This window comes from Ixodes scapularis, unplaced genomic scaffold (assembly GCF_016920785.2).
Source record: "Ixodes scapularis isolate PalLabHiFi unplaced genomic scaffold, ASM1692078v2 PGA_scaffold8__174_contigs__length_109621045, whole genome shotgun sequence".
NCBI lineage: Eukaryota > Metazoa > Arthropoda > Arachnida > Ixodida > Ixodidae > Ixodes > Ixodes scapularis.
The window spans coordinates 109,449,120-109,464,188 of record NW_024609883.1 but is presented as its reverse complement, the minus strand read 5'-3'; the positions used below and the strand labels follow the sequence as shown (position 1 = coordinate 109,464,188).

The 15,069-nt window shown below is 46.3% G+C and overlaps 1 protein-coding gene across 1 annotated transcript in view; it reads right to left on the bottom strand.

Moving 5' to 3' along the window:
• Positions 1 to 15,069, bottom strand: part of LOC8032304 — a 51,304-nt gene extending 36,235 nt beyond the window's left edge. Inside the window, exons 1-2 of the mRNA XM_040211557.3 lie at positions 14,834 to 15,069; positions 11,307 to 11,354 (exon numbers count right to left, since the gene is read on the bottom strand). Of these exons, the coding sequence (XP_040067491.2) occupies positions 11,307 to 11,354; positions 14,834 to 14,863 (78 nt within the window). The 5' untranslated portion in view covers positions 14,864 to 15,069. The remainder of the gene's footprint in view (positions 1 to 11,306; positions 11,355 to 14,833) is intronic.

The window sequence follows — 15,069 nt, the reverse complement described above, 5'->3', positions numbered from 1 at the left end:
GTTTCACTCCAATCTGCGCTCCCAGTGTCCAAATTCACGCGAATCTTGCTCCGCGCAGAGCCCATCGCCCCCCGCCCGTCCAAGTAGCGCCAAGTGAAGTTGAATTAACTACTTTTTAGTCGTGGAATCCCCGCCGTACACTAGAACATAAACAGCCTATCTTTTATTTGACTAAACTCTGTATTTGATTTTTCTTTCGCGTTCTGACTCGATTGGAATAGGACGTTTCTAGTTTTTGTTTCTTTTTCGTTCTGACTTTATTACATTAGGACGTTACGTAGCCGACGAACAAGGTGGAAGGTAAAACCGACGCTAAAATTTGCTCAGAAAAAAAAAAAAAAATTTGTGCTCGTGTTGAGCCTTATATAAATCTTCCTGGCTTAACGATTCTTCGATTTAAATATGAAAGCCTCGAATAATAAACGGGGAATTAAAATTAATATTTCCATTGTTTGTGTTGGAAAGGTTCGATTAAAATCGACATAGTAAAAGTGGCCGGATTTAAATAACGATTTCAATCATGTTTAAATTTATTTTCCAGTCTGGTTGGAACGCGGTACTAAAGCCGTGGCCAACGAGCACTGGAGTGTTTACGGCGTCTGCCCGGATCGAGTGCGGAACGAACATGCGGTCACCACCCTGGCACCTCGCGCACCATTGAGCGAGACGATGCATAAAATCTAGCCTTATTACCTTGATGTTGACAATTAGCCCTTCTATGCAATAGACGTCGGGCTTTTCGATTGAAGATGCAGTGGTGTGATCTGAAGAGTCTCGGTAAAAAGAGTTGGGCCCCTCGCTGAGAGTTATTGACTCCCCCCCCTCCTTTTTTTTTAATAGTTAAATAAGATATTTGAACGTGGAGTTAATATGTCCTATTTGTTGATTTATCAATGTGTACAGGTACACGTGCTATACTAAAAAAAATGCACCGATATTTTTTTAAAGTAAACAATTAAATTTTTGTAAGAATTACTCGCGCAGCCTATGTACTATGCGGGAAACTTTTTTGTTTTCTTTCTTGGCGTTACATCGAGTGTGGATCTCCAAAGGTGTGCAAACCGACACATGGCGAAACGCCAACAGAAAGGCATCCGCAACTCCAGACAGAAAGGCTCGCGAGGCAGGCATACCGACGAACCACGCAAACCGGTACAACACGAAGTCTTTCACGAGGTTTGCTAAACAAACGCATGCACGTGACGTTATCTCTCCCCCCCCCCCTCCCCCCCCCCCCCCCCACACACACACACACAGAAAAATTTCTCAATTTGAGCGTGCAGGCCGGCCGCCACCTTTCAGCCGTCTATCCCACAGAAAATAAAGCTACTCGAGCGCGCATGAAGCGAGCCGGTGTCGGCAGACATCTCAATGGACTCGACGCGTTTCAATATCGATTTGAACCGTGTCCTTCCGTATGGAGGGCTCTTTGTAAGGAAAGCCCCCGAACACGTGTCAGTCCATGTCATCAGCACACCCCCATCTCCCCTCCACCATATAACCCACTCCATTTTTTTTTCTCTCAACATTCCTTCGAGCTTTTTTTTTTTTTTTTTTTTTTAAGTTTATGCGATCTATTTATCTTTGTGGCAAAGTATTGTAACGGGCTTCCTTCGCCATTTGGTCTTCTGCAAACTGCGTGTCGGGGACGACTCGCTCTTTGGTTAGGGGCCCTCGTGTCGCTCAATTTGGTTTGATACTCTCGACCGTGCTTTCGAGTCCCGTCGGCTGCGGTCGCATTTCGGTTACAATCAACCCATCCATCGGGGGTGGACTGCTCCTGCCTTTGTTGTATAATCTCTATCCTCAAATGCCTCGAACACCCAGACCAAAGTGCAGCCGACATTTTCAAAAAAAATTATTTCGATCGATATAAAACAACAACAAAATATTCAAGATATTACGCTTTTTGCGAACCTGCTGCTGCCAGACTGAGGCTTCCGGGTGGTTTGTTTTCAGATGGTATGTCATTTTAATAACGGATTACTAAAGAAAAAAAAACATTAAAGACGTTTGCAATTATCTGTGATGCCAAATTAGAGCGCAGCTCTTCATGTGGAAGAGGGGAGGGCACGGAGCAGGGCTAGGCCGGGTCAGAGCCTTTTATACTGGGAGAGTTCGGCGGTTCTTTGATCCAGCCGCCAGTCTGGCAGCACTGATCAAACAGTCTGGCAACTGTGCGCATCCGCCATGATGTGCCTCGCCGTCTAGCTTGATTGCACCTTTGCATTTAATGGCATTATAATTATAACCTTAAATTGCACCCTTGTTTGGTGTAAGGCTGGTGGCGGCTGATAAAACCCGTTTGCCCTACTGACTCGAGCCGGCGGTCGGCTCGCTAGAGTCCATGGAGCGAGAGACGACGATGAAAATGATCGTTCTGCGCTCTGCCAGACATGAAAAAGAAATGGGGGGCTGCAGTGCCGTTGGGTGCTCGAACAACGCGAAAAAGGGGTTCAGGATGTACCGGTTCCCGCAAGGAAAAGAAAACCGCGCAAGGCACGAGGTCTGGGAAACCAAGAAGTTCTCGATTGTGCGAGGTAAGTTTAGGATTAACGTATGAGTAACCTAACAAAATGCTTGATTTTTCGACTTTCTCCTCAAGGCAACAAAAGCGCACACGGCAAAACCTACACGCGTATACATCGCATGTCCATGGGAACCCACTCGCCGGGAGGCACATCATGGCGGAAGCGGCGCCCGCTGAGTCCGCCCCTCCCACCCGCCGAACTCTCCCAGTATAAAAGGCTCTGGGCCGGGTATGCTCCTCCTCCTCCTCGCCTGCTGCCACCCATTTAGCGAAAAAAATTCGCTAAATTTCCCGCTAAAATCAACGAAAATAGGGAGTTTTCGTAGACCGCGTTGCCCCCTCCGCTAAGCGTTCCGCAACGAAGAAGTTGCTACTGCGCCTGCGCGCCGATAGCCTTGACTGTGGAGTTCCCGTTAACGTAGCGGGTTGCGGAGGGCCTTGCGGGACGGCGAAAACGATCTACGAAAACTCCCTAATGTCTCCTCTAAATTTAGCGGGGAAATATTTCCGCTTAATTTAGCGAGGAAATTTAATTCGTGTTGAGGGCACGTGACGTCAATTTTCTCGCTAAATTTGGAGGGGATATTTTTCCGCTAAATTTAGCGGAACAATTTCCCCGTTAAATTTAGCGGGAAAATTCCTCCGCTAGATTTAGCGGGGAACTTTTTCCACCCAGTTTAGTAGAAAAATTCCCCCGCTAAATTTAGCGAAAAAATTTATCTAGTAAATTTAGCGGGACAAGTTGCTATAATGCAACTCGCGCGGTTACGCCTCCGCCAACGGCGACGTCGACGCCGACGGCGTCGCCGCTCAACTCGGAGACGGGCGCCTAAGAGCTGCACTCTAAACTACTATTAACTAAACCGCAAACACGAAGGCGTATTAACACTTTCAAAGTTCTTTAAAAGCATACACAAATCACGAAAAAATATTTAGACGCTATTATGTTCCACCTTATTTTAATAGGTTACCGGAAGCGCTTCACCACATAGGTTCATTGAAGCGAGTCAAATATGAGTTGAAGCTAATGGTGCCTCCAGCTCAGCTTATGGTTTCACCAAGCCGTAGAGTGCCCGGTAGCAGATTTGGAGCGCGAGGATCTGGTAGCACAGAGCATTTCTCGAAGAGTATGGTATTCAGCGCACAGCGTTTGCAGCTGGCTTCGAAACGTCGGGCACATTCAAGAAATTGGTTAGAGTCTACGTAGTACTTTTTCTTTTTCTTGTTGTAACCCTCCTTGACCAGGGTGCGTCAGCTTGTTCTCACTATCCGGACATAAACATAGTACACTACGTTTCAGGATAACTTGGCGAATTGTGGAGACCCAATAAGAGCGTAGGAGCAAGTCCCGTCATAACACGCCATGGTCGAGGCCGCGGAGGCCTTGTTACCACCATAGCAACAGCGTCGTCCGCCACAAAAAGTAGATCTAGGTTTCTTTCTCTTTTAACGGCAGTTCAACTCGCGCGATTCCTTTTCTATCGAGAATATATGAAACATAAGAAATAAAAATTGACGAATTTGTTTCAATTAGATTTAGTTCGAAAAAGTGACCCCCCATCCGCATCCGCTCCCGATTTTTCTCTCCTTGTAGAGCCGTGGCTGTTGGCACTTGGCAATCGCATCCGTGTAATCGACCACCTCGCTCAAAACGCGGAATTTGAGTGTATGCTTGTCTCATGAACTCTTCCCGAAGAGCTCGTGACTCTTTGCAGACGCAAATGTTGCGGCGGTGGACATTCATCCGAAGTTGACTGGTTTCGCAGCAGACGACTCTTGGCCAGCAGACGACGGCCGGTCCCGTGGCGCAGCGACACACACACGCTCACGTGACGTGTTGTCACCTGCCTCACCCCGACGCTGTGATTAGGTTGCGTGGGCCGTAGCCTCAACAGTTCGCCACGTTATCGTGAAACAGAGTACAGTCGGAATCTAGTCGAATTCCCGTCGAAGGTCGAACTTTGTATTTTGAGGCTCGCAAACTTAGAACCTGGTCCAACTCGTACGTGAAAATGGTCGCGACATTCCTGTAAGCGTTGTCACATAAAGAGAAAAGAAAATATAAGAGAGAGAGAGAGAGAAAAAATAAAAGAGAAAGGATTTGCGCATTATTTAAGCGCTGCGCGGAGTAGTTGTTATTAAATTTGGTTGTCGAAAAAATAAAAAAAAGCGATGCTTTTGTCGTTTAGAACGTGTAGGACTCGATAAAATAACGTAAATATAATCTAAGATGCGTCTACATATATCTTAATTCAACGCATGAAGGGGGGGAAATTGGTAAGGTTCCGCAAAAAGGCGGTTTTTTTTAACTACGATTCTCGAAGTGATTACGAGTTGGAAAATGCTAACGCGTTGGCCATGGCAGCTGTGCCTGTATCATACTATTAAATTAAAGTCCTCTACCCTTTGACGTACGTAGATACGGTAGTATTTCTTTGATAATCAGGTTCCGGTTTTTATCAGACCGTGAACTGGTGCCGGAAGGGGACGACGGCAAAGCGAAGCTCGCTGCAAGCTCTTTCGATACACGAAGTCATGACACAGATTAGATAGCGCTTAGTTTTTGGGGACGATTCGGTGTCAAATATTCCCTTATACCCCTCGGGGAAAATTGGCGCTTATTAGCCGTTTTCAGTCGCGTAAACGATAGTCTAACACAAGTAAGCGAAAAGTACTCGGAAATCCATATTTTTCTTCGGCTCCTTGCGATTCGCGTACTATCAGCTGAGTACACATTGCAAATACCGTTTTTGATTACCATCGCCGATATTTAAAATATTAGGAACTCCGGTGCACTCGTGTGAAAGGTACTCTAGAATGAAATGAACAACGAACGTCGATTCGTCCTTTTTCGGCGCCGATGTTTCCAAGAATCCTCGACAACAATAATATACTGGGCGGAAACGTTTCTTCTAGTGGAACTCCGGTTATACGAACACTCCGGATATCATCCCATTTTAGTCTGGAGAATTTACCGGGTTGGACACTATAAAAAGGAGCTTGCCGCGTGTTTCAATACGCGGAGCCATCATTTTTTAACAAAGACGATTTTTTTTTTCTCGTCGAATTTAGTTTCCTTTCTTTTTTTTGTCTTTCCTTTTACGAGTTGAAAGGACGGGGAGATGGAGTGTGGATTGCCGAGCCTCCACCAGCGCCGCCGGAGTGTTGAAGGGGCTAATAAACTTTACGGCCACGTTTTTGGGGTGTATTTATATTTCGAAGTCGCGGAAAATGTGGCTCGAGAGTCATTATTTCACCCAGAGAGAGAGAGAGAGGTCTTGGTTTCCGTGTGGGTTTTAATTTTCGTGTTGCGCTACTGTTTCTCACGTAACCCCCCGTCTTTTACTGATGGCTACGTCGTTGGGACTTCTGTTCTCTAATCTGCTTCTCGCTTTATTTCAATTTCTCGAAAGAAATACGGCGAACTCGACGTTTGGCTTCGTTTTTTCATCTGTTCGTCATTAAACCGCTTCCCCGTTTTCGACGTCGTTTCCTCTGCTGGGGAATTGTGTTGGGCGTTCCGTAGCGCCGTCACGTTCGGATATCCGCTGGATGGGTGTTTTGCGGGCTGTTTCGGATTGCCGTAAATATCCAGGATATTCTATTCTCTCAAAGACCAATAACTCCTGGAAGCAAAAAATGAGTTTCCGGTCCAGTTGACTGCCGAAGATTTTTTTTTAAATTTCAAATCGCATTTTACTCACGCAATTAAAAAAATGACGCATGTTCTAGAAAAAAATAATAAAAGGCTGTAGAAAAAAAAGAAGCTTTGTAGAGAAACACGTTTTCCCGCGGAAGCGAACGTTCTCCCATAGTATTGATATTCAAGAGAAGTGGCAAGGCAATGAAAAATACAAAAGCACTGGAGAAGCCTTAAGTTTCGGGCCACCCAACTGAGTATAATCGTCAGGAGCGCGTTGCAAATCATCGATTTTAAGTGTTTGTGTTACACATCCATCCTTTACCAACACGATCGTTACGATACAATACGGAAATATGTTCACCGAAACACAATAGGTCGCGTGTTGTAAACATACACCTTTCCTGCGTTTCATACACACGCGCAAACACGGACACACACAAATATATGCACACGCACGCACGAACACGCGCTCACGCCCGCAGACACACACACGCGCATGCACGCACACACATACGCACCCCCCCCCCCCCCCCACACACACACACACAAGCGAACTTCTAAAAATAACAAGTTCCCGAAAAGCCGATTTTACAAAAGCTAAACTACGCTGACGCACGTCCGCTGAATCGTTACTGCTGAAAATTGAGCGGCCGTTGTTGAGCGAAGAGAGCAAAAACGAGAAAAAACAACAACTATGAAATGTTGCAAAGCGTAGTTCTTTGGGCCAGTGGAGAAGTGTACGACGTGGCAGAGCGCATGAGTCCACACTGGAAAGTTTCCTCCCGAGGGGTAAGCACCGTTTCACCTTCCGATGGGCCGCAGGGGACGTTACGAGCCGTCGACGCCAATCGAAGGCCGTTTGCCATCGGGCCAGATGTACACCAGAAAAACGAGAACACACACCAAAAAGGATTGGACAAACGTGCACTGCTAATAGAGCGCTGCTGACAACTGACTTTTACTTGATCATCTTCCCCCCAGCCTAGGCACCTTCTTCTTCCTCTATACGGCACACTAAGCACGATTCGAAACCTTTGGCCTGCCCCTCAACGGGGTGTGGCAAACCGCGCATATCGTCGTTCTTTTTCGTGAACCGTAATCGAAGAGGTGCTCACGAAATCTTTTCCCGTTTCTTCAATGGCCGAGGCCTCCAGCGCTTCACGTGCGAAGGAGTTCTTGTTCGTACGAGGGACGGTTACGCTGGTGAGCTCTGCGTGAGATCCACAGGTCCGGCCATGGGCTGACAGACGTCCCGCTGATGTACTCCTCACAGACGCTCCTTGTTCCCTTTCGTTTATACATCGGCCAGTGTGACCGATGAAGCTATTCCCACAAGAGAGGGGAATATGATAGGCGTGGGGCATAGTGTGTTCTATGGGCTGTGGCACATATGTCCTCCTTTTGGTAAAGTCCTTCGTTGACCCTGCGGCCCCTGGAGTATGCTTTGTTCGGTGCCGCACAAAACAACCTGGATATTTTGCCTGCCTGCGAACTTAGTCTGTGGGTCACTCTATGCGTCTAGGGTACAAACTGCAATTTTTCCCATTAGAAAAAAAAAAAAAAATGAAAAGAGTTTCAAGTGAAAGTGTGCAGCATTCACCCAATACACCGCGTTGAGTCTCAATCGAAACTCAATAGTTGTTTTTTCGCCTTGGAGTCCTATTGAACCGTCACAGGGTATTGGCCACTGCGTTTAATTAAATTTCAGCAATTGCATTTTCATTAAATTTTTGGCAATAGTGTTTCAATTGAATTTTTGCAGTTGAATTACAAAAGAATGTTTGCAACTGTGTTTCAATAGAAGTTTCTTTGCAACTGCGCTTAAAGTAAATCCTGCAACAACGTGAGGGGAATTTTTTATATTATAATTTCTTAATGCATGGAACATGGAGGAAATGAAGCACATTGAAGGGGCACTGAAGACGTTTCTGAGATCGTCTGTTCTCGGTGATAACTTATCTTACGGGCTCCAAACATTCTTGAAATCCAAAACATGCTTGTGCGACGTCTATTTCCCTACAAAAAATGGGATAGAAGTTTGTGCCACACCCCTTTCGGAGCGGGAAAATCTGCTCCGGCGCCTCATCTGGAATCTGTGTTTCAGATTTTCCCACTCAGAAAAGGGTGTGGCACAAACTTCTATCATATTTTTAGTAGGGAAATAGTTTTCGCACAAGCATAATGTTTTGGATTTCAATGATGTTTGGAGCCCGTAGAATGAGTTATTATCTAGAACAGACGATCCCAGAAAGGTCTTTAGTGCACTTTTAAGGAAACGTATCAAAACATCATAAAGCACTCACAACACACTAATCACACTCCCCTTGACTGCTCCACCGCCTTATATACCCTGCATATGAAAGGTATTCATTTGGCCGGTGACCACCTCATCATTTATTAAGGTTCCCTGTATGCTATCCCCTCCTCGGAAGTCTGATAAATTATAAACAATGTTTCGACGTCATTAGACCCCATCCCTTAATAAAAAGAAAATTGATACAGGGAATGCTCGTTCGGTGCAGTCGCTAAATCCACACTCGTTTGCATATCTAATGAGTAAATTCAAATGAATGGATACTGAAGTCTAAATTAGCAAACACAATTGAATTCTCAATGAGTAAATTCTAAATAATATATATCGAGTTCATAATGAGCAAACTCAATCACTTTCTGGATGAGTAAATTCAAAAGAATATAGTTGCATTTTTATGACCAAACTCAAATGCATTTCTAATGAGTACATTCAATAAAATCAATATTGAGTTTCTTATGACCGATCTTAAATGCATTCCTAAGGAGTAAATAAAAAAAATACATATTGAGTTCTTAATGACCATACTTAATTGCATTCCTAATAAGTAAATTCAATAAAATTGATATTGAGTTTTTTATGACCAAACTCAATTGCATTCCTAGTGAGTAAATTTAACAGAGTCAATATTGAGTTTCTTATTTCAAACTCATTAAACGTTGAGTTTATATTGAGTTTCAATTGACTCTATAGGAATATATTAGAAACTCAATCGAAACTCATTTATCATTTTTGCAAGGGGCATCGCGTTGGCGGATTCACCTCTTCCTCGCCGCCTGCTGCTTTACGCTCTTCCTTGGAGTTACTCTCACATACCCCTCCCATAAGAGCACTGCGGTAGGCAGAGTCGCGTAGTCGGGTGATTTGTTTCTTAACACATGTTTTAACTTGCTTAGCGCAGAGACAACAGCACTATGGGCAGCGCTTTGGCACTCTTCGAATGATTTGACTCGTAGGGAAGAAACCCGTTACATAATCAGGGTTCGTACCGTCAACAGACGTGACTTGCTGTGAACCCCAAAAGGAGGTCCAGAAACTTGATTGACTTATCCAGTGGTAGTTTGTGGGTAAAAGAAGATTCCGGGCAACTTTTTTGGAGACACGACAAAGCCATCTTTTCACATCCGTTCCCCGGATCTGCTACCTCAGTGTCGCATAACACCAACAAGTCATCAACATACCTATATATGGCCTTCACCCGAGTGCCATTCAGGTTTTCTTAGATGTTCCTGCCGGATACTGCCAGCAGGAACAAAGGACCGAACCGAGACCCAAAACAGACGACGTTTTTTCGCACGTAGTTTTGGCCTTGATGGCCCACCACTATCGTGGTGGCCCATCAAGGTATCCACGGGGATTCCCAGCCGCGTTTTAGAATGTTGTTGTTCCTTGCTGTTCAATGGCTGCTCAAAGAATCAGCAAGAGGACCGTGTGGCATTGAGTAATACATGACCTGGATGTCGACTGACAGGGCAGAGACGACACACGATCCATGCTTTTGTAGATAACCAATACATTCTGAGTTTTGGATCCTGTTAGGATCGTTGCACTGTACCAGGGACAGCTGTTTCGCTTAAAAGGACAACACATGGGCCTGCCATGTGCCCTTTCCTATACAACGGAACGAAAAGTTGAGCCATCCTTGTGCGCTCTTCACCGAGAAAAAACGCCTTTCGGGCCATTGTATCGCAAAGGGCAACATGGCAGGCTCATGTCTCGTCCTTGTTTGGCAAAACAGCTGTCCCTGGTAGAGTGCGACGATCCTTACAGCATCCAAACAGTGTGTTTGTCGAGTCCTTCTTCCTGTGTTCTCGTTTCTTCATGTTCAGTTGACCCGATGGCCAGCAGTATGCACCAACTAGCTCAACTTAGGGTGCCTTCATGTTCGCTCTGCTTAGGGTGGAGAGGCACCCTAGGGTGGAGACATCTCGCCATTTTGTCCCACACGTTTATTTTTCTTTTTTGTTCAGAAGCGCGTGAAAGAGCGTGTCCCTGCACGCGTTTGTGGCGCTGACTGTGCTATGGCGACATTTTGTTTTCGTCGATTTCTTTGTATTTTCCCCGTGAGCGCGTGCTGTCGGCATCGTATACTATTGGCGACGTGCGCGACCGAAAGCGTCGCTGTGGTCGGCCTTCCACGATTGGCCCGAAAGCTGACTATGACGTCGGAAAGGGTATACCATCGACGGAAATAAGAGGAATGAAAGAACTTTAATTTCGACGGTGTTGGCAGTGTTGCTTTGAGAGCGCAATGATTTCAGGCTTCCACCATGCTATTTACAAACACCATCGAACTTGTTATTCGCAAGGTAATGACGTCACAAGGGGGAACCGTAGGAGGGCGCCACCAAAACATCTCGCCGCTAAAAGCGGCGAGATGTTTTGGTGGCGCCCTCCTATGGTTCCCCCTTGTGACGTCATTACCTTGCGAACAACAAGTTCGATGGTGTTTGTAAATAGCATGGTGGAAGCCTGAAATCATTGCACTCTCAAAGCAACACTGCCAACACCGTCGAAATTAAATTTCTTTCATTCCTCTTATTTCCGTCGATGGCATACCCTTTCCGACGTCATAGTCAGCTTTTGGGCCAATCGTGGAAGGCCGACCACAGCGACGCTTTCGGTCGCGCACGTCGCCAATAAAGGGTGGCATCACCCTAAACAGAAGGACATTGAGGCACCCTAGCTCAACTAAAGCCCGTAACTCTGTTCCAAGGCCGTGTCACGTGACCTTCTGGAGGGCGTTGAAAGCGCTGTATTCGCTTGGATGGCTCGTAGCATTAGCTGCGTTCCACCGTAAGTGTCGACAACAATGTACTCACTCGGTTCTGCCTGTTACTGCCGGCCAACCCCGCGACGCACAAGCACAGCTGAAACGAAACAGAAAAAGTCAACAGCTCAAATTCGACAATCGAAATCAAGACCTATTTTTACATATTTCGAACTACTACAGATTTGTGTCTAGGGGACAATAAGATTCCAATAGGAACCTTGACTAGGTCCGGTGGCCTTGCACGTAAAAAGCACGGTACAATAATAAAATAAAACAACACAATTCGCCTAAACAGAATGAGCGCACACCCCTTTTTTAGTTAAGCAGTAAGTGTCGCTGTGGCTAAAGACGAAGTTGTTAAGCAACTTCGTCTTTTGCAGTAATCAGTTGAGTTGAGGAGCGTTTGCTACGAGCCAATGCGCACGTTCTTCAGAAATATGCGAGCAAACGGAATTTAGCTTCCTCTTTAGCACCCCGTAAATAGTGTTTTTCAACTCGGTTTTTGACTGCTCGTTCAACATTTTGGGTTTAACGAGACCTCAGCCGGTTACGAACAAATTTGCGGCGAGATGTTTTGGTTGCGCCCTCCTATGGTTCCCCCTTGTGACGTCATTACCTTGCAAACAACAAGTTCAATGGTGTTTGTAAATAGCGTGGTGGAAGCTTGAAATCATTGCGCTCTCAAAGCAACACTGCCAACACCGTCAAAACTAAAGTTCTTTCATTCCTCTTATTTCCGTCGATGGTATACCCTTTCCGACGTCATAGTCAGCTTTTGGGCCAATCGTGGAAGGCCGACCACAGCGACGCTTTCGGTCGCGCACGTCGCCAAAGAAGACACGTATGAATTAATAGGGAGTATTCACTGGCGGCCATATCCGTGTGCGCTGCTGCTGAGCGCGTGCCGACGGCGAGCTTCCGCAGTCCTTTTGGAGCGTGCATTTAGCACCACCAAGGTTGCCGGTCTTAGCAGGCTATTAATGTGAGCTCGTTCTGAGCATGCGCTCTAAACACCGCCCTCAAATATGGCGTCCTGTGAATACCTCCTATAGACGCTTTACACACGCGCGAAATTACAGTCGCCATTGCTGACCTTCTCTTGTCTTACCGAGATGCTGAGCAACTGAAACGGTAGTTGACGACCCTCTACAAAAGCCGATGCTTTAGAAAAGGACACAGTTGAATCTAATATGGCAATAACCTGGCCTTCTACGGTAATTATGAAGTGAAATAAACGAAATAAGAGGAAACAAAAACTGAAGGTCAGTTATGGCGGCGCCCATGCACAGTTGCTGCAAAACGTCTACATGTAAGGTACAATAAAATACGTGGAGGTATCCACACACCTGGAGTTTGAGTACAGAACAAATATTGTCAAAATGAAACATTCACGAGAAAGAAACGATTTACATAAAAGCAAGCAACGTATAAGCACATAGCCCTCAAGTGGACTGTGCCTTTCGATGCGCAACGAGAGGAAGATTCCTAGGAAAACTTGATGCGAGTCGAACACCCCAACTGCCTCCAACCAAATGGCTCGCAAGTTCTTACTTGTGTAGGTCTTTTCTCGGTATTCGAACCGTGGTCGCAATCACGACGGTTGCAAAATTCACAGAGCAGCGGTGCCGCTTTTATTGGAACCAACATCTCCATTCAGCGTCAACACGTACAAAGAAAGAAATCGAGCCAGATCGATCAAAATAGTGCATCTGGATCAAAACTGGGGTTTGACCGAGTGGGTTCATACTGATTCAAAAAGTGACGATGTTTTTCTAATAAAATCAGTTGTGAGTTAGCGCACGTCCTGTCGTCCTTGTGCCTTTATTTTCCTTGTTTTGTTTGCGCTTTTTAACGCTAGGCTTAGGCTAGTACCGATACGAGAACACGCATCTGCACAGCGGTTCCGAAGGTGCCTACTTGCGGCAGTTGTTTGTTGCAAACTACGCCAGTCGAAGAGATCTTCCTCTAAACACCTCCGTAAACTCAAAACCACTCGGACTCGTCAAAATTGACGACGTCCACATGCTTCGCCCCTTCAGCACTCCGCAGACGCCGGCAGGCAGCCATGTTTGTTAACGTTTCAAACCAAAGCGGAAGAAGCAGTCACAGTTTAAAAAAAACAATAGTAACTCTATCTCGGTTATTTGCTTCTCAAACATGAAAACTGGTCGGTGCATAGGTGTACTGTGCTGCATAAATGTTTGTAGAGCTACGTGAGGATGGCACTGAAGTCACTGGACCCTTTCTGCCTGCTAGCCGGACACAAACAGATACAGACAATACAGACGACCAAAACCTCGCAAGGTGATTGGCTGGTCGTTGTCCGTTGTCATGGTAATCGCCATTTCGGACCCTTCATATACGCTTCGAGAGGGTCGTTCTAAACCAGTCGCACCAAGATCGCAATAGAGCATCGCACTGCCAGGCGGTCGCCAACATAAGCTCCTTTGGCACTGTGTGCGCAATCAACTTACCACTCGCATCCATCTCCACGAATCTCTTACAATGATATTTTGTACCGGAAGAGAAGAAGATTCTTTTTCGGTGCCTCCAAGCACCGGCACCGCATCTGGTACCAAGATGTACGCTTGTTTCGCCGGTGTGGGGATGGATAGCGAAATCTCGGTATACAAGAAAGGTCTCCATAAAGCGTCAGCAGAGAATTTAGATCGGCCCACCGAGAACGGAGAAGCCGAGGCCAAAATGGCGACCATGCGGGGAGCTTGGCGCTACCCTCGCGGGATCAAGTGGCTTTAGGTGACACAAACCATGAGAAGGGGGTTAACGCTTCGCCGAGTCGTGCGAGAGAGTCGCGTGAGCTGCCCGTGCCGCGGAGCACTTGAGCTCGGCCCCTGTCCAGAGCGATGAGCGAAGATTGTGGAATCTATCCCCGTTCCAATCAGACAGGAGCGTGTCGCGTTGAAGACAACAAACGAGCGCGCCAGCTGATGAGAAAAGACGCGCATGCGCACTGCGCGGTTCTCGGCGGTGTCACTTCCGTGACCAAGTTTTCGTGACCTCCCAGCTTTGCACCCCCTTCCAAGCGACGAGAAAGACGTAGCTCTACGTCAAAACATAACTCAATCGATTAAAATACTATTACGGCACGGAGATACAAATTTACGAGCAACCTTTCACACGTCAATCATCTCTCCAGCCAATGAGAGATGTACGCACCTTGTAAGCACAGGGCGGGGCTTAGCGTGCTGCGAACTCCACCTTTTGCACCTAAATTGCGTCTAACGGCGTAAATATAGTGGAAGAACTAATTTTCTCCCGTAACAAAATTATTAAAAAATATGTCCCATCTATTCCCTTAAAAAATCTTTTTCCTTGCAGTGTTTTTTAAAGTTTTCAGTGACTAAAGGAGGAGCTAGGACAGTATGACGTCATAGTGATGGGATATAGCTACTCGCGATAATCGCTGATAGCTCAAGAAATGAAGGGTGGGTGTTTACGCTTCAATCTTAGGGGGCCGAAAGTTCATTGGCTACGAAACTGTTACAAGCTGCTCAGAAGAACTCGCTGCGCCCTGCATTTGTGGCAGGAAAGCAAGAACAAAGCTCAAGTACTCACCGGCAACAAAGCCCACCTCCAGTACGCCATTCTTGCCGAGAAGAAAGCCTGAATTCAATTCCGAACTGTGTGCAACTCGAGCATGTATCTTGGGCGGCATCCGCGTTCGCCCTTCCAGATACGAGAATCCGAAACTATGCACGTCAAGTTTAGGCCGTGTACTTTTGAGTCACCCCACGTGGTCTTGGAAGTTGTGTTTCCAACGGGTCCCCGTCTCGCGTTGAACTTGAGCGGCG